Here is a 23,626-nt window from a genome sequence, read left to right as displayed (position 1 = left end):
AAGGCGCCGTCATGGAACTTGCTGCCATCTGCTCCTTGCATTTGTCGCAGTCAGTATTAAATGTGTTCATATCGCGCTTGACGTACTCTTCAAAGCGCAAAGCACGACTTCCAGGGGGCCTCTTGGCATGTGCTGTCTCACAAACGTCGGGAAAGACGGGAGTGGTCCGTACGATGCAAGTGTCCCAAGTCACTGCAGGGGCTCTATTCTGTACCTTTCCACCATACGCGAGCGCACCGAACGGTCTTGTTTTCGAAACAGAGCCCAAACATTATTCAGTAAGCATTTCGAAAGCGATGCCGAACGGTCCTAGAGGACCGAAACGCTGTTGTCAGTGTTCGCGCCAACCAATGAAAAGCAATCTGCCTCAGATCTGCGTATGCGCACTGCAGCGCCACAGCGGCACGAACTCGGAAGCGGCTAGCGGCCGACACAGGCATGCCACTCTTCACAGTACCGAAAAGTGTGGTTACAGTACGTAATACTGTTCAAGTTTCGCTGGCCATGGGCTTCCATGAATGCATGATAACGATAGAATATTCACTGTGTTCTGGAAACTATCGTAAATGTCACATTATCTCATTTTATTCTCATTCTCACGACGTCTTGTTTTGGATTTCACATTTCGGAATATGACTTAATAATGGAGTGTAGTACCACATTGTACAAATGCATCTATATAAATACCCGAAAAATTCGTCATTTTTTCTGTTTTCCGTCGTTCCATAGTTGCTTGAAAATTCATAGCGGTACGTTCTGTCCATGCAGCTAATTGAAGGAGGTTGTTTATTGCCATACGAGTTTCGCTTCCTTTATTCGTGATGATGCTTCACAAATAAAAGAAGCGAACCCGTATGCGAATAAACTGCCTACAATTAGTTACATGGATGGCACACATCTTCAGGAACCCGAAAAAATGTTTAAGAGAGCGTCAAAGATTAAGAAGATGTATAGAATGTGATTGTAGCTCGCTCCTAGAGATCCAAATGATGAAGTAGCCTACTTCCCTAACTGATGCATCAACGATTTGGTTCATAAAAACAGAATTTAAAAAATCGCCTTTTCGAGAGCGTGTGGCGAGTGCAGCTACAGAAGTTCGTTGTAGTTTATAACAAGCATCTGATGAATCAAAATGTTTCATATACAGTGATATAGTCTGAAAATATTGTAGCGGAAACCTTTCATCTCTGTCTACTGTTGTTAACGATTCGATCGCAGCTAAATACTTGTGACAAGCTAGGGTATAAAGACGATTGCTGCTAGTTTCATTCGCAGTAATTTACGTTATGCTCTTACATTCCTGTCTGACCACACTCTCGGAAATCGCTACGTATTCCGAAAAAAAATGTTGAATTATTTGTGACAAGAAGAAACATAAATGTCACTGTCAGTTGTTTCACGCACAGTAATTTCATGTTTCATTCCTTGAACGTACGGTAGTCACGAAATCGGAGATACTCGTTACTGAGAAGGCGCGCTCTTACGTGTAAATTACAATGGATATTTCAGAAAAATGCTTAACTTTTACGATTAACGAAGTCTCAGAAGGTGTTGAAAACGCGAAGAGGAAAAAAAATATTTTTGCATTTAACAGTATACGAACCTACGTTCTTTAACACGGTACTTCGTTGCCTTACCAACTTCGCCACTACAGCTTACGTGGTAGTAGCGTTTTTCTTACTGTAATTCCAGTCGAGAGAAACGCAGACTGACTTCGTTGCCGAATGATGCGGTTGTAAGCCGTAAATGTATGAAATGTTGGAAGGTTTCCTCTATCAGGCTTCTCAGAATTCCTTTGCAACGTTACTTAAAAGTTTTAAACGCGTTTCGATAATTAATAAGTAAACCATTTGCGAAAAAGAGTACGCGAAATCACTCGTAATTTCAACTAACACTCATGTAATATAGGTAAGCAGAGCCGATGTCTTGATATTTAATGATCTTTAAATTCTGAATTGCATAAAATAACTGGTATTTTTAGAGAACATTGACCGAAAACTTTTTTTATGTTGTAATCATTCACAGTAACAGCCTAACCTAACTGCATTTCTAACAAAGGAAAATAGTTTATTATGAATTCGTTGTGTGATGTCCTTAGGTTAGTTAGGTTTAAGTAGTTCTTGGTTCTAGGGGACTGATGACCATAGATGTTAAGTCCCATAGCGCTCAGAGCCATTATTATGAATTCACTTTCCAATTGGACGCGTCCTGTGGTGATTCTTTAGTAACACAATTGCTAAATCCGAAGTTTAAAGCACTGAATATGTTTAAAATAACATTATACATGTAAATAAGCCACAGCTAATCGAACGACAGGTCCATACCGAAATCGAGTTGTCGAAAAATCGGCGGGAAGACCGTTCCGTAACAAGTCTCAGAAGCTTACTGAATAGTAAATTCGGATAAAGAACCGAAAATGACGTCACTACCGAGGCTAACCTACTGTACCGATCGGTATGAACGATATAGAATAGGGCCCCAGGCGACGTTTCTTGAGAGTGGGGGTGACGCTCGCTAGATTCACAGCATTCAGCACCGTCTCATTTGTCACACGGTTCCTCCATGTTACACCTAGAATTTTTCATAAGCCCCACAGATGTAAGATGTATACAGCGTATGATGTCCGGGTTTCAGCACCATACAAGAGGGTGCTCATCACACATGCTTGATTGATGATCGTCCCGTAAGGTATTTCTTGTCCCATACTCTTGTGTGGAGCTTCCCGAAAGTGTACCCCGCTTTGCTAATTCTTGCGTTTATTTCGTCGTCTAGAGGGAGACCTTCTGACACTAACGAACCAAGGTAGCAGAATTTGTCCACTACATTCAACAATGAGCCATCTGATCTTACAGCAGCCGTACTTGTGTAGGCCCGTCTTGCGCCATAATCACATTCTTCTTTATATTCACAGACATGGAGAAGAGTTTGCATGGAGTGACAAATTTGTCCATAAGCCTTTAAACGACGTCTTGAATATGTGCGGCATCGCCAGCAAATAAAAGGCTACTTATAAAATAAGCCCTCACGATAGCGCTAGAATCTTAATAACGACGTGTTGTAAAGTTTCCCTTGAGCGCTGGCATGTAGATCGATGCCCAAGCTTCTTTCGCAACTTCAAGAGATAACGAGAAGAATATACCAAACAAGGTAGGCGCCTGTACACAGCCTCGACGGACTTCTCTTTGCACTAGAAATGGACCTGATGTCCTTCATCAAAATACAACACCCTCCAGAGCTTCGTGAAACGCCCTGATCATCATCAAGAGTTTTGGAAGACAACCTAACTTCACTAGTAAAGTTACAGACCCTCCCTGCTGACTGTGTCAGATGCATTATGACGGTCGATAAAATCAACGAACAATGGTGTCTTCCGCTCGCAGCATTTTTTCTCAATTTGTTGGAGTGTAAATCATATCAGTACTAGGTCGCTGGGCTTGAAAGCCACATTGAGACTCAGGGCATACATGCCCGGCTTGCTTCTTCAGTCTGCCCAGCTCCACAAGTGCACATGCTTTTCCGACGACACTCAGCAGCGAAAATCCGCAGTAGCAACTGCAATCACCGCGATTGCCTTTATCTGTGTATAAAGTGACGATATTGGAGTCGTGCATATCTTGCGGCGCAGTATCCGTAGCCCAACATTCCAGTAAAAGGTTGCAGAGCACAGGGAGGAGAGGAGTCAGTGTGATAAGTTCCGTGTGGGTGGTGTCTTTACCTGCGCACTTCGCTCGTTTTAGCCGCGCAGCAGCTCTCTAAAGCCCCTCCTTAGTAGGCAAGGCGTCCAGCTCGGGGCAAATTTACGACCGAGAAATCTCTCCTGTTGGTTCTGGGCTAATGTTGACCGGATGTGAGCAGACGTCGCATCGTCGAAACTGTCAATTACAATCTGTGATGACTTCCATCGATATCCACAAGTGAGGCAGTCTTCTTAGGGTTGGGCCCGATGGTCCTTTTGATACCCGAACACGCTCCGCCGATGTTTCCACCGCCGACGCACTGCTGTATCCTTGTGCAAAGTTTCTCCAAGTATGTGTTAACGCAGTTCCGGACTGTTCGCTGAACAATTGCCTTTGCTTTACTTAAATCTCTGAAGGCAACGTTGCAAGAGCTTGAGTGCCAGTTTATAGTTGGCTGACGTTAGAATCAAGGAGGGGGTTTAAAGTCATAAACCTAAGTTATACTCAGCCGATTAAAAGTATCAGTTTCACTGAATGAGCATGTGGATTTTTTTTATTTTTTGATTTCAATGCCAGGCTTTCTCGCGCTCGATCGTACGTCCTTATACACCACTGGCCATTAAAATTGCTACACCAAGCCGAAATGCAGGTGACAAACGGGTATTCATTGGACAAATATATTATACTAGAACTGACACGTGATTACATTTTCACGCAATTTGGGTGCATAGATTCTGAGAAATCAGTACCCACGACAACCACCTCTGGCAGTAATAACGGCCTTGATACGCCTGGGTATTGGGTCAAACAGAGCTTGGATGGCGTGTACAGGTGCAGCTGCCCATGCAGCTTCAACACGATAACACAGTTCATCAAGAGTAGTGACTGGCGTATCGTGACGAGCCAGTTGCTCGGCCACCATTGACCAGACGTTATCAATTGGTGAAAGATCTGGAGAATGTGCTGGCCAGGGCAGCAGTCGAACATTTTCTGTATCCAGAAAGGCCTGTACAGGACCTGCAACATGCGGTCGTGCATTATCCTGCTGAAATGTAGGGTTTCGCAGGGATCGAATGGAGGGTAGAGCCACGAGTCGTAACACATCTGAAATGTAACGTCCACTGTTCAAAGTGCCGTCAATTCAAACAAGAGGTGACCGAGACGTGTAACCAATGGCACCCCATACCATCACGCCGGGTGATACGCCAGTATGGCGATGACGAATACACGCTTCCAAAGTGCGTTCATCGTTATGTCGCCAAACACGGATGCGATCATCATGATGCTGTAAACAGGACCTGGATTCATCCGAAAAAATGGCGTTTTGCCATTCGTGCACCCAGGTTCGTCGTTGAGTACACCATCGCAGGCGCTCCTGTCGTGATGCAGCGTCAAGGGTAACCGCAGCCATGGTCTCCGAGCTGATAGTCCATGCTGCTGCAAACGTCGTTAAACTGTTCGTGCAGATGGTTGTTGTCTTGCAAACGTCCCCATGTGTTGACTCAGGGATCGAGACGTGGCTGCACGATCCGTTACAGCCACGCGGATAAGATGCCTGTCTCCTCGACTGCTAGTGATACGAGGCAGTTGGGATCCAGCACTGCTTTCGGTATTACCCTCCTGAACCCACCGATTCCATATTTTGCTAACAGTCATTGGATCTCGATCAACGCGAGCAGCTGTGTCGCGATACGATAAACCGCAATCGTGATAGGCTACAGTCCGACCTTCATCAGAGTCGGAAACATGATTGTACGCATTCCTCCTCCTTACACGAGGCATCACAACAACGTTTCACCAGGCAACGCCGGTCAACTGCTGTTCGTGTATGAGAGATCGGTTGGAAACTTTGCTCATGTCAGCACGTTGTAGGTGTCGCCACCGGCGCCAACCTTGTGTGAATGCTCTGAAAAGCTAATCATTTGCATATCACAGCATATTCTTCCTGTCGGTTAAATTTCGCGTCTGTAGCATGTCTTCTTCGTGGTGTAGCAGTTTGAATGGTCAGTAGTGTTTATTACTCCCAAGCGTAGAACAAGACTGGCATACAGTTTGGAATCTGTGGTATCACCGCCAGACACCACCCTTGCTAGGTGGTAGCCTTTAAATCGGCCGCGGTCCGTTAGTATACGTCGGACCCACGTGTCGCCACTATCAGCGATTGCAGACCGAGCGCCGCCACACGGCAGGTCTAGTCTAGAGAGACTCCCTAACACTCGCCCTAGTTGTACAGCCGACTTTACTAGCGATGGATCACTGCCTACATACGCTCTCATTTGCAGAGATGACAGTTTAGCATAGCCTTAAGCTATGTCATTTGCTACGACCTAGCAAGGCGCCATATTCAGTAATTAGAATGAATTCTGAACAGACAATATTGTGAATCATGTACCGTCAAGAGCACCGTTCATCATTAATGGATTAAAGTTAAGTTTCAAACTAATTACGTCCGCTTTCTGAATACTCATTTCTTGTCATGTTCCAGACCTCACGTCAGTATAGTTCTTCCCTCCTCACGCCAACCTGCGTGAGCTAAGATGCGTACATTTCGGCCTCCTCTAGTAACACGGTGTTGGCTCTTCTGCCAACACAACAGAATCTAGTTCCGTTGTTCGTCACACCAATCGCTGCAGTACGCAAACAACAGGTATTCGAATTATCAGGCTTCTGTCGAATGCTTCCGTGGGAGCTGCATTAACTGTAATTACAAGGCAGTATAAGATTTATGATCTCAATGCGGAGTAAGTAAAAAAAATAATCCTTTTAGATACACGGCGTTGTCGTGGAGCACGCCAAACAAAAGGAGAAGGAGGGGGATGGGTAACATTGAGATCAGTGCGGAGTAGAACGGGGAAGCAGAAACAAGGATGAGTCGAGCGGTAGAACTGGCTCCGCTGTCGTCAGCAGGGGTTGATCTCGTAAATCATGCCGGGGCCAGTTATAAATTGAATATTAGGGCCGTGTCGTGCGCCGCCGTCCCATTGTTCGAGGCGGGCTGCCATCAATATGGACCTGAGGACGGCGTCCGGCCCGCCTCAAAACAATAACGCAGCGCTCTGACCGCGCTGTAAATCAAAACACGCTCTGCTGCTAAGGTCCGCGCATGCGCAAGTGTGGCAAGCGTCTCATTGGCTGCGACCGCGACCGGTAGCGTTCACGTTTCCTGCGATCTCCGGTAACTCGTCCACAATCATGCCAAGTTCTGCAGTTGTTGTATATAGTTTCTAACGGACAGCGTAGTAATTACTAGCGGTACACGGCCACGCTTTACTGTGGCTCAATCTGCTTAAATGGAAAAGAAAGATAAGAAAAGCAAGCGTTTCTAATATTTACGGGTATTGGATATATGTGTCCTAATCTCCTCTGCCCTGCCTCTGGCAATTTCCCCCACCAGCTTTCTTTGTCCATCTCCCCTCCCTCTCCATCAACTCCCTCTCCTCCTCCTCTCTCTGCCCATCTTCTCCTCCCCCCTTCTCTGTCCCATGTTCTCCTCCCCTCCCCCTGTCTCTCTCTCTCTCTCTCTCTCTCTCTCTCTCTCTCTCTCCCCCTCCCTCTCCATCTCCTCCTGCCCCCCCCCCCCCGATCTCTGTCCATCTCCTCCACCCCGTTTTCTACGAGATTAGAGATTAGATTAGATTAGTTTTTCGTTCCATAGATCCGTGCTGAGGACGTCCTCGTGGATGTGGAACCTGTCAATTTTTCTTTTTTTTGTAAAGCTGAAATAACAATACTAATAGTATGAATATATACAATACATCATCTGTTTCTATTAAAAAATTCGTCAATGGAGTAGAAGGAGTTGGCCACTAGTAAGTCTTTCAGGCTCCTTTTAAACTGATCTTTATTTGTAACTAAATTTTTTATGTTTGTTGGCAAATTATTGAAGATGAATGTTCCTGAGTAGTGGACCCCTTTTTGAACTAAAGTAAGTGCTTTCAAGTCCTTGTGCAGATCATTTTTGTTCCTGGTATTGTATGTATGAACTGAGCTGTTTGTTAAAAAAAGAGATATATTATTTAGAACAAATTTCATTAAGGAGTAAATATACTGAGAGGCAGTAGTTAGTATACCCAGTTCTTTGAAGAGGTTTCTACAGGACGTCCGTGAATTTACTCCAGAAATAATACTTATTACACGCTTTTGGACTCTGAAAACTTTTGTTTGACTTGAAGAGTTAACCCAAAATATACCATATGACATTATGGAATGAAAGTAGGCAAAGTATGCAAGCTTTTTCATTTTTATGTCGCCTATGTCTGCTAACACTCGAATTGCAAATACAGATTTGTTAAGGCGTTTCTGCACTTCTGTGGTGTGCTCCTCCCAACTGAATTTATTATCAAGTTGTAATCGCAGGAATTTAAGACTGTCAACCTCTTCTATCTGCTCTTCTTAATACTTTATGCATATGCTGGGTGGAAACCTCATACAGATTCTGAATTGCATATAGTGAGTCTTTTAGAAGTTTAATGACAGTGAGTTGGCTTTAAACCATTTATTAATATCAATGAAAATATCATTAGCAGATATTTCTAGAACTACACTCGACATACTATTTATTGCAATACTTGTGTCGTCTGCAAACAAAACGAACTCTGCTTCTGGCAGTGTAACTGTTGAGGGTAATTTCTGAAAGTAAGTTTGTAACGGTAACACTGACCACCTTAAACGGCAATCGATGCTAGCGTTAAACCTCTGCGAGGAATTTTTGAGAAAGTTGTGACCGTGAGATAACCTAATGGGAACAGAACAATCAAACTGGGATTAGTTTCCGAAACACTCCAGTGTCAGGAATAGACGTTCTCCCAACATAAAAGCAAGTTGTAACATTACATATTACTGTCGGTCGCCAGCCTAATTAGGCATCCTTGTGTCAAGCAATATCATAAAGCAGAAGGCAGTGCTAAGGCTAACCTAACCTTCCTTGACATACACACACTAAACTCTTTCTTTATATTTGTTCACTCTACAACACAGCAACCTAACTTCCAGATAAATGTACTACTAACTTGGAAGTCAGACAAACAAATGGCCAATGAGATAGCAAACAGTAACATATGCCTCTCAACAACACGTACCTTAAACGAACTAGATGCAACAGTTTACAAAACCAATCACCAACACGCATGAAACTAGTAGCAATACTAAACAGGGAAGAGCATTAAATGATTATGATTTAAATTAGATGGTCTGTTAATGATCATATTCTGTAACATCATTGATTAGTACAGGGTCTCTATGCCCGTGCGTTAACCAACTTATATTAGAATAGCTAACACAGTAAATACCTCTTTCTTAAACTCGGACGGAAGCCATTAAACAGAATGCAAATCTAACTACAATGGTTCTGAAGGAGCCTTTGCATTGCTTCACTAACGTAACTAGCCTAGTACATGAGGGCCCTTAAACTTTCATGATTTTAAGAACCATGTTCATTAACAAAACTACACAAGTGTGTATGAGAAATGGTAAGTATCCTCATCAAAAATTATTGATCAAGTAAAGCACAACAAACTATAACTCTTTAAATAACAAAAGTGCTTTGATAATCAGTCTTTTAACCTACTCAAAACATAGTTTGCTGTGCAAATGAACACAAGATTAAATTTAATTCAAATACTTATTCATGGAATGAACACTTATAAACTTTGGAATACTGATCAAAGTGCATAAATGCAACAATTAATAATATTTTTCACTTCGGACCAGTTTTACTATTTTCAGGCAGCTTTTCAAGTAAGGCAAATTATTTAAGGAAATGACTGCTGATTGATTTAAAAATGCACTGGAAGTGGAGTATTTCTCAAACTATAAAACTGAACTTTAAACACTATAACGCCACACATTAGAAAAAAATCATAACTATTTTTACAGCTCCCCAATAAATCTTTCCTAGAAAAAAATCATAACTATTTTTACAGCTGCCCAATAAATATTTCCATATTAAATTACGACACTCGGAGTAAAATTCACTAGGATAGGATTCCTGTCCAGATTTGTGATCTGGGATAGTCACTGGTGTATGATAGAGTTTTTAGCAACACCACGATTATTATTAAAATTAATCACATTTCACAATTACCTGGTCCATTTACAGAGCGCCAGTTGTTAACAGTTTAGTGGAAATCGGGTGGTGCTGGTGCGTAATTTGCAGTGGCTGTCAACATGGCGGCGATGCAGTCATGGCAGTACTGTTGGCGTCGCCCAGTACAGACTCCTTACCCGTGACAAAGGACGACTTGCCACTTGCGCGCCAACCACAGCTCTTCCACTCTGCCAGGCCACTTCCGTATCTGCGGGGCTTCCCCACACCTTTTACATTCAAACCTAAGTTCCGTAACTATGTACCAAGTCAATTACAGTACATTATATAACAATCATTCCAGTAGTTATTTAAATCCACAAGCACAGATTAAACAACATCGTTCAAAAAGTTCACATAACTGAAATATGTGTACATAGTCAAAGAATTTCCGTGACAGATATAACACTCTACATAAGCAACACTACAAACTGACATATAAATATCAATACGGGCACAAAATGGTCAAAAATAGGCGTTACGAGTTCCGTTTTCATTTTTCTCCACGGCACTGCTACGATCGCAGTTCCGCTCATGCCTTTGGTCCAAGCAGAACGAAATGACACCATTGCGAGCTTGCTCTGCGTTGTGTATCGGTCGTAGTGATTGTTTATAGTGGTATAGTTGATCGAAAATCCTGCCGCGCGCGAACTGAGATCTGTGGTTTCTTTTCTGAATGCTAAGAACGTTAAACCATCGACAAATCTGCGTGGTTTACGGAGAAAATACATTGAGTGCTTCAGTTGTGAGTCAGACCATATTAGGAAGGGCGTGATCAAATACATGACGAAGAACGAAGTGGATGTCTACCTGTAGTTTCCGATAAACTGTTTACTGCAGTCGAAGAAATGATTAAGAAAAACCTTGGGTCTACGATTAAAGTTATAGCTCGTAAACTTCCACAGATTTCATGGATAGTAATTTATAAGATTATTACTAAAAAAGTGGGTTTTCATAAACATTGCGTACATTGGGTGCCTAAACTTATTAGTGAGAAACACAAGCAACAACGGATGAGCAATGCACTTGATTTTTTGACACGCTACAATGCCGATGGCGACAAATTTTTATCGTAGATAGTCACAGGGGATGAAACTTGAGTTGGTTATGACGACCCTAAAACGAAACGGCAATCGATGAAATGGAGGTACACTTCGTCCCCAGGAAAGGTTAAACCCAAGCAACTCCTGACATCCCGAAAACTCATGTGTACAATGTTTTGGGAGAGACAAGGCACTTTACTGACCAACTTTTTTACCACGAGGTGAAACAATCAATAAGGATGTTTAATGCGAGACGTTTAAGAAATTGCCCCGCGCAATAAAGAACAAGTGCAGAGGAAAGCTCTCAAAAGGTGTGGGTTTCATTCACGACAATGCCCGAACACACACTGCGAAAGTGACCAGAGCTTTGGCTGGTACTCTTTTTGACATCCTCCGTTCAGTCCCGACCTCGCTTTACATCTCTGTCGGCATCGGAAGTCGTCTATCTCTTGGTGGCAAGCGCTTCAGTAACGATGAAGAGGTAAAGAACGTGTTACCTCATGGTTGGCAATACGGGTGGCAACATTCTATGACGAAGGAATGCATAGAGTTACACCACACTATGAGAAATGCCCGGAAAGTTACGGGGTCTATGTTTAAAAGTAGTGTGTTACAGGTTTTTGTGAAATAAATTGCTTTCTTTATCTGCATTCGATTCCTTTTTTATTACCATCGGAACTTACTTTCCGAATTTCCCTTGTATGTCCACTTCCTCCGATCCCTCTGTCCGGCGGGCCGGAGTGGCCGAGCGGTTCTAGGCGCTTCAGTCCGGAACCGCCTGACCGCTACGGTTGCAGGTTCGAATCCTGCCTCTGGCATGGATGTGTGTGATGTCCTTAGGTTAGTTAGGTTTAAGTAGTTCTAAGTTCTAGGGGACTGATGGCCTCAGCAGTTAAGTCCCATAGTGCTCACAGCCATTTGAACCATTTTGAACCCTCTGTCCGTCTCCTCTTCCCCCCCCCCCCCCAACTCCCCTCTGACATTGACCCTTGTTTATTGTTATTGCAAAGTCAGATTCTGTATTAGCATTCTAATCATAAATCAATTATCCACAAATACATATTTCCTGTTTGCCAACAACGTTTCACTAAAAAGTATGAAGTCTATATGTGTCTAAATGTTTAGTATAGCAACATGAAAAACTCTGAAGTAAATCGGAAAGGTATATTTTGACATTTTTGGTAAGAATGTTTTCCCTTAATATAACATATATATTTTTATATTATCTGTATTAAAAATATACATACATTAAAGTATGTTGTCTAAAAACACGGCCGTATCTGAATTCTACGTTATGTCAAAATCACAATGCAGTCGGTCAGGAACTTTCAGAGACTAAAGATTCTGAACAAACCAACATTTACATTTTATAACGTTTCCTCTTTTGTTACATATGTATTACACATATATCAGGCAGCGTTCCTGAAAACACGTGAGTATTCGAATGCAATGTTGCTGTTAAAATTTCAAAGCAATCCGCGAAGAACTTCCAGAGATGTGAGATTTTGAAGAAACTAACATCTGTGTTTCTAAATATATAGAAACTGCGAATACTCCTAATCGCAAATATCCGAAAATTATATGTAATATAATTTACAAAAAAATCTCAAAAAGTTACATGTACATCATATGTTAAAGAAATAAGTACCTAAATCATGCCTGTATTAGAATGCAAGGTTGTATCAAAATTTCAAAGCACGCGGTCAAGAGCTTTCGGAGATTAACGATTTTGAACATACACTCCTGGAAATTGAAATAAGAACACCATGAATTCATTGTTCCAGGAAGGGGAAACTTTATTGACACATTCCTGGGGTCAGATACATCACATGATCACACTGACAGAACGACAGGCACATAGACACAGGCAACAGAGCATGCACAATGTCGGCACTAGTACAGTGTATATCCACCTTTCGCAGCAATGCAGGCTGCTATTCTCCCATGGAGACGATCGTAGAGATGCTGGATGTAGTCCTGTGGAACGGCTTGCCATGCCATTTCCACCTGGCGCCTCAGTTGGACCAGCGTTCGTGCTGGACGTGCAGACCGCGTGAGACGACGCTTCATCCAGTCCCAAACATGCTCAATGGGGGACAGATCCGGAGATCTTGCTGGCCAGGGTAGTTGACTTACACCTTCTAGAGCACGTTGGGTGGCACGGGATACATGCGGACGTGCATTGTCCTGTTGGAACAGCAAGTTCCCTTGCCGGTCTAGGAATGGTAGAACGATGGGTTCGATGACGGTTTGGATGTACCGTGCACTATTCAGTGTCCCCTCGACGATCACCAGTGGTGTACGGCCAGTGTAGGAGATCGCTCCCCACACCATGATGCCGAGTGTTGGCCCTGTGTGCCTCGGTCGTATGCAGTCCTGATTGTGGCGCTCACCTGCACGGCGCCAAACACGCATACGACCATCATTGGCACCAAGGCAGAAGCGACTCTCATCGCTGAAGACGACACGTCTCCATTCGTCCCTCCATTCAAGCCTGTCGCGACACCACTGGAGGCGGGCTGCACGATGTTGGGGCGTGAGCGGAAGACAGCCTAATGGTGTGCGGGACCGTAGCCCAGCTTCATGGAGACGGTTGCGAATGGTCCTCGCCGATACCCCAGGAGCAACAGTGTCCCTAATTTGCTGGGAAGTGGCGGTGCGGTCCCCTACGGCACTGCGTAGGATCCTACGGTCTTGGCGTGCATCCGTGCGTCGCTGCGGTCCGGTCCCAGGTCGACGGGCACGTGCACCTTCCACCGACCACTGGCGACAACATCGATGTACTGTGGAGACCTCACGCCCCATGTGTTGAGCAATTCGGCGGTACGTCCACCCGGCCTCCCGCATGCCCACTATACGCCCTCGCTCAAAGTCCGTCAACTGCAAATACGGTTCACGTCCACGCTGTCGCGGCATGCTACCAGTGTTAAAGACTGCGATGGAGCTCCGTATGCCACGGCAAACTGGCTGACACTGACGGCGGCGGTGCACAAATGCTGCGTAGCTAGCGCCATTCGACGGTCAACACCGCGGTTCCTGGTGTGTCCGCTGTGCCGTGCGTGTGATTATTGCTTGTACAGCCCTCTCGCAGTGTCCGGAGCAAGTATGGTGGGTCTGACACACCGGTGTCAATGTGTTCTTTTTTCCATTTCCAGGAGTGTATTAACATTTTTATGTATACAGATTGCACTGGCCACATTGGTAGCCGAATGGAATTTCAGAGGTGCCATGCGACATCTGCACAGAAATAATGGCGAAGAAGGAAAAAGAGGTTAGTGTCGCCTCCTTCCCTGCGGAAGGACGCAGGTTCAATTCCCGATACTTCGTCAGATTTTTTCTGAGACGGGGAGGTCTGGTATGGGGCCCACTCAGCCTTTGTGAGGCCAATGAGGAGCTGCTTGAATAACGAAGCAGCGGCGTCATCGGGATTCATCTGGTGGCAGTAATGGCTGGAGGGATTGGCAACATCCTGACCACATGCCCCACCATCATCGAGCGCCCCTCCTACTACCTTGGAGGCAGTAGGAGACTGATACCTGAGAGGTGTTTACTGTTTATTGCACTAGGCCTTTCAGATAGTGCAAAGCGCTGGTGTCACATATTCTGACAACAGTGATACTCTAGCAACGGAGACGGAACACATAACTGAATGTAGACCTACCCATAATTCCTACATCTACGGCAACACCTGAATATTATAGGCCATTCCTGAAATTCGATTTACGATGTGTTCGGTTGGTGCATAAGTTAGTAGCATTTTTGCATAAGTTTAATAAACACAAGAAACGCACATAAAAAGGACTTTAGTCTTCAATAATGTATTCTCCTTCAGTATTTACAACAGTCTGCCAACGCCGGGTTATTTTTCCTATTCCTTAACTGCAGAAATCACGTGGTTTTCAGGCAAAGAACTCAGCAATGTTCGGAGCTCATTTTTATCCGTAAAGGAAGTTTTTTGAAGGTTGTTCTATAGAGAGCGGAAAAGGTAAAAATCTGAGGACGCACTGTTTTCAAAAATCGAAGAATATTTGAAAGATAATCTCTTGCTGTATCAGCTTGCAGCATTTTTGTGTACTGTTTTCAAATATTTTATTATGCAACAGACAAGTGATTTTCCTACCTTGCATACGAAATTCTCAGAAAGTTTTTAATCTGAGCGAAGTCCTCTGATTTTTGTTCATTTAATAGTTTTTCTTGATAACTTAAATATGTACGCTTCTGTATCCACTCCTTCAGACAAATTTATTTTTTTCTCATATTTTTAGTTCTCTTCGCGATTTTTCTTCGATAATAATAATGCAACAACGATGGTGACAGCTCTGATTTTTAAGCACTGCACCGCAAACTTGCACTTGCTTGCCTCAAGACGCGACTGTAGTCGAAATAGTTCTGCAAATACGAAACAGCAGTCTCTGTGTAGTTAAGAACTGCGAGGCACTGCAGAGACTACAGCCGTGAAGAAATACAAGAAATGTATCCGCAACTATTAATATGAAACACCATCGGCTGTATATGGGCATGACTACAATGAAAATTTGTGCCAGAGCGGAACTTGAGCCCAGATTTCCCACTTTACGTAAGCGGTCACCTTAACAGCTTCGGCCATCCGAGCACGAATCACCCAGACCGAAACTTCCATACGTCATCCGTGTGTCGCAACCTGCACTCGTACATTACGTACATTTCTGTCCAGGAAGCACGTATGTATTGAGAGTCAAGGACCCGATAGTTGCGAATACATACGAAACAGCAGTGCTGGTGTTATGAAGAAGTAAAGTGCACTGTCCCTTCAGACACGCACGCATGCATGAATATGTCCTTCCCGGACGCGAATGTATGTAACACACGAGCACAGGTTGTGACGCATAGACGACGAAATATGGAAGTTTGAGTCTGGCCATGATTCGTGCACGGATAGCCGAAGCGGTTAACGCTATCTCTCATGTAAAGTGGGAAAGCTGGGTTGAGTGTGGTCCGGCACAAATTTTCACTGCCGTCACTCCAATATACAGCCGATTGCGGTGCATATTTGCAATTGCAAATACATTTCCTGTACTTCCGCAAGTATTTGCTGGAATTTCCTGAAATTAACTTGCCCAAGCGACTTCCAAAAAGTAAACTCGGACAAGTTTTTGTTCTAATGTAAACACCTTAGCAACTGCGGAACTTACTTGCTAGTGGACGCACGCCTTTAGAACTATTGGTTTCGACATTAAATGCTCGTCCTTTGTCTGAGTCGTTTTATTGTAACAATATTGGCGCTATACGATTTATGACTGGTCAGTATTTCACACAACTGTTTGGCCAGTAGAGTGTCAACGTCACTATCAGTGTCACATTGTGCTCATGCAGGAAGGCTTATCATACTCAGTATTTCTGCAGACATGTACTCGTTTCGGATGTTTAATGTAGTGCCCGTATAAATTTTTATGGTTGCTGCTAACGTCCACATATTTTCGTTTTGGGAATTAAGATCTTTCGATTCTTCTTTTAATCAATAGTTTATATACTTCTTAATTCAGTTACTGTATTACGTAATTTGTTATTTGTTTACAATCGATCTGTTATGTTAGTAAAGCCGAAAAAATCGATTTATATTGCTTAGAGTTAATGTTTCGTCTGGATGTAAAAGTTTCTGAATATGTGGCTCCAACCATTGTTATTTTCTTGTTTTAAGTGGCTTGATTTTGCAGATGTATCATGGACTTATATGGAAGAAATTTTTGTTGGATAAAAACATTGAAATTGTTGATGAGAAGCGTTTGATCAGTTTTACCCGCCAGAGTAGCCGAGAGCGCTAACGCGCTGCTTCCTGGACTCGAATCCGCCCGGCGGATTAACGACGAGGGCCGGTGTGCCGGCCAGCCTGGGTGTGGTTTTTAGGCGGTTTTCCTCATCCCGCTAGGTGAAGACCGGGCTGGTCCCCACGTTCCGTCCCAGTTTCATGCATCGCAGACATTTGAAACACGTTCGAACTATTTCACAATTTACACTAGATGCAGACAGCTGGGGTACACTGATACCCTGGGGGTAAGGGGTGGCGGCAGGAAGGGCATCTGACCACCCTTAAAACTAACCTAGCCAAATCCGTTCTAACCAAGCCGACCCTGCGATCCTGCAGGACTCTAGCGTAAGCAAAAGAAAGAAAGTGTTTGATCAGTTTTCAGATTTAAAAAAATTTATAGCCACATATGAACCAAGCCGTAAATAATGATGCAAGTACATTGAATAGTGCAGTAGTGAGGAACAGTTTAGTGATTTAATTAAAATTGTGCAGTTCTTCTTCACAGTGCCAGCCCACAACGCTTGTGCTGAGAGGTTGTTTTCCTTAATACGGGAACAGTGGACAAGGAGAGAAATAGACTGACACCTGAATCTGTAAATGGGATTGCAATGGTTAAATTTAAGTGTAGACATTTGAGTTGCAAAAGCTGTTTTTTTAATATTTGTGTCAACAAAAGGCAGTTTTAAGAAAGATTTGGTCCAGTGCAAAATATACATAAGACTCGAGCTCTAAAGTAATGTAAATACACTACTGGCCATTAAAATTGCTACACCACGAAGATGACGTGCTACAGACGCGAAATTTAACCGACAGGAAGTAAATGCTGTGATATGCAAATGATTAGCTTTTGTGAGCATTCACACAAGGTTGGCGCCAGTGGCGACACCTACAACGTGCTGACATGAGGAAAGTTTCCATCCGATTTCTCATACACAAATAGCAGTTGACCGGTGTTGCCTGGTGGAACGTTGCTGTGATGCCTCGTGTAAGGAGGAGAAATGCGTACCATCACGTTTCCGACTTTGATAAAGGTCGGATTGTAGCCTATCGCGATTGCGGTTTATCGTATTGCGACATTGCTGCTCGCGTTGGTCGAGATCCAATGACTGTTAGAACAATATGGAATCGGTGGGTTCAGGAGGGTAATACGGAACACCGTACTGGATCCCAACGGCCTGGTATCACTAGCAGTCGAGATGACAGGCACCTTATCTGCGTGGCTGTAACGGATAGTGAAGCCACGTCTCGATCCCTGAGTCAACAGATGGGGACGTTTGCAAGACAACAACCATCTGCACGAACAGTTCGACGACGTTTGCAGCGGCATGGACTATCAGCTCGGAGACTATGGCTGCGGTTACCCTTGACGCTGCATCACGACAGGAGCGCCTGCGATGGTGTTCAAAAATGGCTCTGAGCACTATGGGACTTAAGTTCTGAAGTCATCAGTCCCCTAGAACATAGAACTACTTAAACCTAACTAACCTATGGATAAACAACACATCCATGCCCAAGGCAGGATTCGAACCTGCGACCGTAGCGGTCGCGCGGTTCCCGACTGCAGCGCCTAGAACCGCTTGGCCACTTGGGCCGGCTGCGATGGTGTGCTCAACGACGAACCTGGGTGCGCGAATGGCAAAACGTCATTTTTTCGGATGAAGCCAGGTTCTGTTTACGGCATCATGACGGCCGCATCCGTGTTTGGCAACATCGCGGTGAACGCACATTGGAAGCGTGTATTCGTCATCGCCATACTGGCGTATCACCCTGCGTGATGGTATGGGGTGCCATTGGTTACACGTCTCGCTCACTTCTTGTTCGCAATGACGACACTTTGAACAGTGGATGTTACATTTCAGACGTGTTACGACCCGTGGCTCTACCCTTCATTCGATCCCTGCAAAACCCTACATTTCAGTAGGATAATGCACGACCGCATGTTGCAGGTTCTGTACGGGCCTTTCTGGATACAGAAAATGTTCGACTGCTGCCCTGGCCAGCACATTCTCCAGATCTCTCACCAATTGAAAACGTCTGGTCAATGGTGGCCGAGCAACTGGCTCGTCGCAATACGCCAGTCACTACTCTTGATGAACTGTGGTATCGGGTTAAAGCTGAATGGGCAGCTGTACCTGTACACGCCATCCAAGTTCAGTTTGGCTCAATGCCCAGGCGTATCAAGGCCGTTATTACGGCCAGAGGTGGATGTTCTGGGTGCTGATTTCTCAGGATCAATGCACCCGAATTGCGTGAAAATGTAATCACATGTCAGTTCTAGTATAATATATTCGTCCAATGCATTTCTTCTTGGTGTAGCAATTTTAATGGCCAGTAGTGTATGTGGGATGTGTGTAATAGTTTTATTTTTTGTTTGTTTCCCATTTAATAAATTTAAAAGATTGAGAGTGTCCTTTTTTTTCATTCTAAAATACACAGTGTCCTCTTTCTTGCATTCCAAATTTCGGTAAACAAACCTGCAGGTGGTGCGGCGAACGCGAGTGCGTCCGCGCGCGGCGCGGTCTCGCCCGAATCCACGGCGTACGCGAGCGGCGAGGTGTGGCTGAAGGCGGCGACCATCGCAGTGCCGGTGTGCGGCGTTGTCATCCTGGTGGCGCTGGTGGCGGCCGCGGTGCGCATCCTGCGCCGCGACGCCCGCGAGCTGGCCGCTGCGTCCGCCGCCTGCAAGGGGCCGCCGCTGGCGCGCTGCAAGGTGCCGCTGCTGCCCTCTGCCGCCGCCGCTGCGCACCACCACCATCACCACCACCACCACCACAACCACCACCAGGAGGCGGCCGAGCGCCGTCCCGACAAGAACGAGGCGAACGCGCGCCGCAACCGAGCCGCGGCGCACGCCAACCTGTTCCGGGGAGACGAGGCGAGCGGCGCGGGGCCCGCAGGGGAACCCCCGGCCAAGCTGTACCACAAGGCGGCCATCGCGTGGCGCGCCGACGGCTGCGCCTGCCCCGTCTAGCAGAGGAGGCCCTGCTGACACGAATCCCATTTCAAAACTGGACTCTTAGAATTCAACAGCCCAGTCTCCCTAGTGCGCTTACGATACTAAAAGCAGCCACTTCAACTTACGTGTTCTGATTTCGTGCTGGTGACTCTTGAATCAGAATGGTATGGTGCCATGGTATCTTGCCAGCGCATAGAGGATCCTGCATACGTTTCTGAACAAGTACGGGAACCTTCATTTACTTACTTCCGCGTACTGGCTATCGAATTAGAACATGGCCTGAGAAATTTCTAAATGACATCCTTGAGGAATCGAAAGATGTTGTAATTTCTTTTTCCTGGCCCATAGTTAGATTAGGCCTATTCCGTTCCTGATCTGTCTTGTGTCTGTAATTTAAAGCCAGAATGAGAACATCACAGACTAATTTTCCTCTCGGCTAAACTCGCTTTTCTGAGAAAGTAAATATCAACAGAGAAAACTGCCTTGGAAACACCAGAGTCCTTTCCTCCCTAGGTGTGTACTGGTGTCCCATCATCTTGTGATACCAGGGAACAGCACAGGCAACATCCCAATACCAACTGCAATTCCTCAATCACAGGGGAAGAAAACTCTTTTCTGTTTCATTTTGTGGTTCTGTTTCAGTTCTGGATTTTCTAGATGAGTGAAGTTACAGGAATTATGAGGTAATCTTGAAAATGTGGCTCAATTAACTAACTGACAACATGGCAAACAGCAAAGTTTAAAATATTTTGCATACAGCAATGCTTTGTTTTATTTTCTTGCTGTCTGCATACAAACATCAGCTGGATACCGTACACTACTATTCTTTACTGCTTGTAAATGAGATCATTTACAAATCATACAAATGCAGTTCTATGTCTTTGATGTTGTGTTTTTGACTTTCCAAGTCCTGCAAGTTCGCATTAATTCCATTCATTTTAGTAAAAAGCTATATGTTTCATTTTACATTGAATTTTTCCAAGTAATAGGACATTTTGAAATGTGGCATCAATAGAGTATGTTAATGTAACCCAGCAGATGTAATTTTCCCTCCACACTTGGGGTACTGGCTGTCTTCCCCATGGACATCTTTCGTTTCTGGGCAAATATGACAATCTTGGTCATGAAATTCTTTTAACTGTACCTGTCCCATTTCTGTCCCATTAACAAGAAGACGTATCTATGTCTGTTTTAACTGATGCTGTTTTTTACTGCTGATTGGAATCAGTGTGATAAAATCATTTGCAGTTTGTTATACCATTGGAAATTAGGATTATATATGGAACTGCAAATAACTACTATTCTAAATCAATTGTCCTTCTGACTCATCAACTGTCAATCCATCATGACCTCCTATATATAGGTAGGATACCCAGTAAGATAGCAATGAAAATTCTTTTAAATGTCATTCTCTTTTCAAAAAGCTCTTTGTAGCTTGCACAGTACAAGATATATACTTTTTTAGTCAACACTGTAATATATATGTGCAACATTTATTTAGGTACATTTATAACCGTTTTATACTGTGAATATATATCTATACACATTGTAATACTGTACATTAACAAATATTTAAAAGACTGTATAGGATAAAGAAAATGTATATAATATAGTTTATCAGTTGGACTTCACTTGAGAGTTGATTTGTGTTCGGGTAGAAATGTTCCAGGACACAAACTCTGACTTTAGTGCATCACCTTCATGATTAGTGATTTGTGAGTAAGTGGCCCTAAGTTTTGTGGTCTTTCGTTATAGCACTGACTGAACAATGTCATTAATAGTGGGGCAATAGTAACTGTATCTGGAGATCACAAATAATGCTGTGATAAATAAATATGATTTTTACATTTTAGATGTAAATATATACATTTTTGTTACTATATATGTGTAAAAAGACAATAAAAGAAGTTAAATTTTCCTTATACTTATTTTTCCTTGCCTCATATTTTACAATGTTACTGGACACATCAAATTATCAGAAAATAAAATAATCAGTACATAGTTAATAACAGTTTTCATATAAAAATTATTTACATTATAAATAAGAATATTACAAATAACTGATAGGCTACTCTAATCATATTACATACCATGTGGTGACAGCCAGTCACAAATGGTAAAATATGTGCAAAGTAAATTTCCCAAAAATAATACTTTCTCGCTGCCTCACTTTCTGATATATGTAGCTTACTGATCACATAATTGGAAACGAGCCAGCTAATATGACACAATTCCAGTTTAAAATTTAAGATGGAATATGTAACAATCCATCCCTGATCAACTCAAAAAAATTAATAAAAGTTTTTCTACAACTACTGATTCCTGATTGCAGTGCTATCAATCTCAGTGCAAGTTAATTACACAAAACATTCCTAAGGAAGATGAGAGTTGCTATAAAATTAAAGGAATAAAACACTGCTTAATTACATTTACCTGAATTGTCCCATAAAAAAGAGAAACTTATCTTGATTGTATGTGAAGATTTGGTTTTGTTGAATCTAGGTATCATTTCAGAACTGTAGTTATATTTTTATATGCTACAATGCCTGTAATATGTAAACTAGAATTGCACTTGGTATGTTCCCTGCCGTATTTGATAAATGTTCAGAGGAGAACTTCATGTAATAGTTCTGATACTGCTGGGTATGGATCAGAAATTACTGACTTGCTTGTCAGGAGTATATCTCCATCTTGATAGCTTCTTTCTTCTCTTGTGGATTCGTCTCCTGTGCAGTTTGGCCTGTGTTTGAGAGAAAAATTGTGTTTATCTATGTCCAACAAGCTACCAAATAACAGAAATCACTTTTTGAAGACATAACATCTATTCTTCAAATGGCTCTCAGCACTATGGGACCATCTATTCTTCCAACTCAGTGCTGTGTGCTATTCCATGAACTGCAGCATGTATCTGAGGCGAGTAATTGCCAAACCAGCAGGTGCCACAAATTGTCACCATATGATAATGCCACCCCTTCTAGCAGGAATGCTGCTTCCATCACATGCATCAACATGCCCAAACAATAAAAATTTTATGCACACTATGCATATACAAATTCACTAAACTTACTAATAAAAATTAACAGTATGTGTGGCAATCATCATTCATTGGTACAGTAAACATTGAGAACATATCATGTCAATGAAGCGATATGCCACACATCATATTCCTCTTGATAAGCAAATGATGTCATGCTAAACATTCAATATTTGTAACATACTAAAAATACTTTTTCTGCAACCTCTTTGTAGAATTACACATTAAATACTCATCCATTTATTTTTATCAGCTTCAGATAAATGAAACTTTTAATCCCAGACATAGCCCTAATTCATCTGTACTAAGTATTCATGCAGGTTAAGTTCATTGTAAGTTCTTTCCTTATTTGTCAAATTATGAATGCTGTCATTCCATGTTAGCTTATTCTAACTGTGTAGTTTATGCATCAAATTCATTTAACGCTTGCTATGCAAATGTCATTGAACACTTTGGTTACAATCAGTATTCATACCTTTATCAAACATGTAGGCATTTGGCATTACTTAGCACTGATTTCAGCATGCATCCATTGCATACCATTCCTATATTTTGATACATTTTTGCTTTTCTAGAATCATCTTGTTCAGATTGCAAGCTCTTCTTTATGTTTTTCTGTGTTTACAATTTAAAATTTGGGTTTTCTTGAAATCTGCTGTACACAAACCACTGTTTCTTTTCGTTAACCCAGACGTGTTTCAACACCTAAAAGTCATAACATGTGCATTTTGTTTCGTTTCGACTGCTCACCTGGAAATTAAATTTTATGAACTTTTTTGTCATTATGACTGTCCATCAACTCAAAAACTAAAACAACAGTACAAAACATATCCAGAAAACTAAACAAAACCTAAAAGAATGAAATGCAGCGATACTTTGGTCCTTATGAACAAGACAGAATACATTAACAAAACATCACAATTCATAGAAGAGAACAACATCATTCATCAGTGATTGTACCATGAATAACCAAATAAACATACAGAAACTTACACACACACACACACACACACACACACACACACACACACACACACACACACACACTT

At 43.0% G+C, this 23,626-nt stretch overlaps 1 protein-coding gene across 1 annotated transcript in view; it reads left to right on the top strand.

The window, feature by feature from the left end:
• LOC124789467 (BMP and activin membrane-bound inhibitor homolog) overlaps positions 1–21,467 on the top strand; it is a 260,960-nt gene extending 239,493 nt beyond the window's left edge. Inside the window, exon 4 of the mRNA XM_047256835.1 lies at positions 19,068–21,467. Within this exon, the coding sequence (XP_047112791.1) occupies positions 19,068–19,558 (491 nt within the window). The 3' untranslated portion in view covers positions 19,559–21,467. The remainder of the gene's footprint in view (positions 1–19,067) is intronic.
• Positions 21,468–23,626: the final 2,159 nt, after the last annotated feature.

This window comes from Schistocerca piceifrons, chromosome 3, assembly GCF_021461385.2.
Source record: "Schistocerca piceifrons isolate TAMUIC-IGC-003096 chromosome 3, iqSchPice1.1, whole genome shotgun sequence".
Taxonomy (NCBI): Eukaryota; Metazoa; Arthropoda; class Insecta; order Orthoptera; family Acrididae; genus Schistocerca; species Schistocerca piceifrons.
This window is presented reverse-complemented; position numbering and strand designations above follow the sequence as displayed.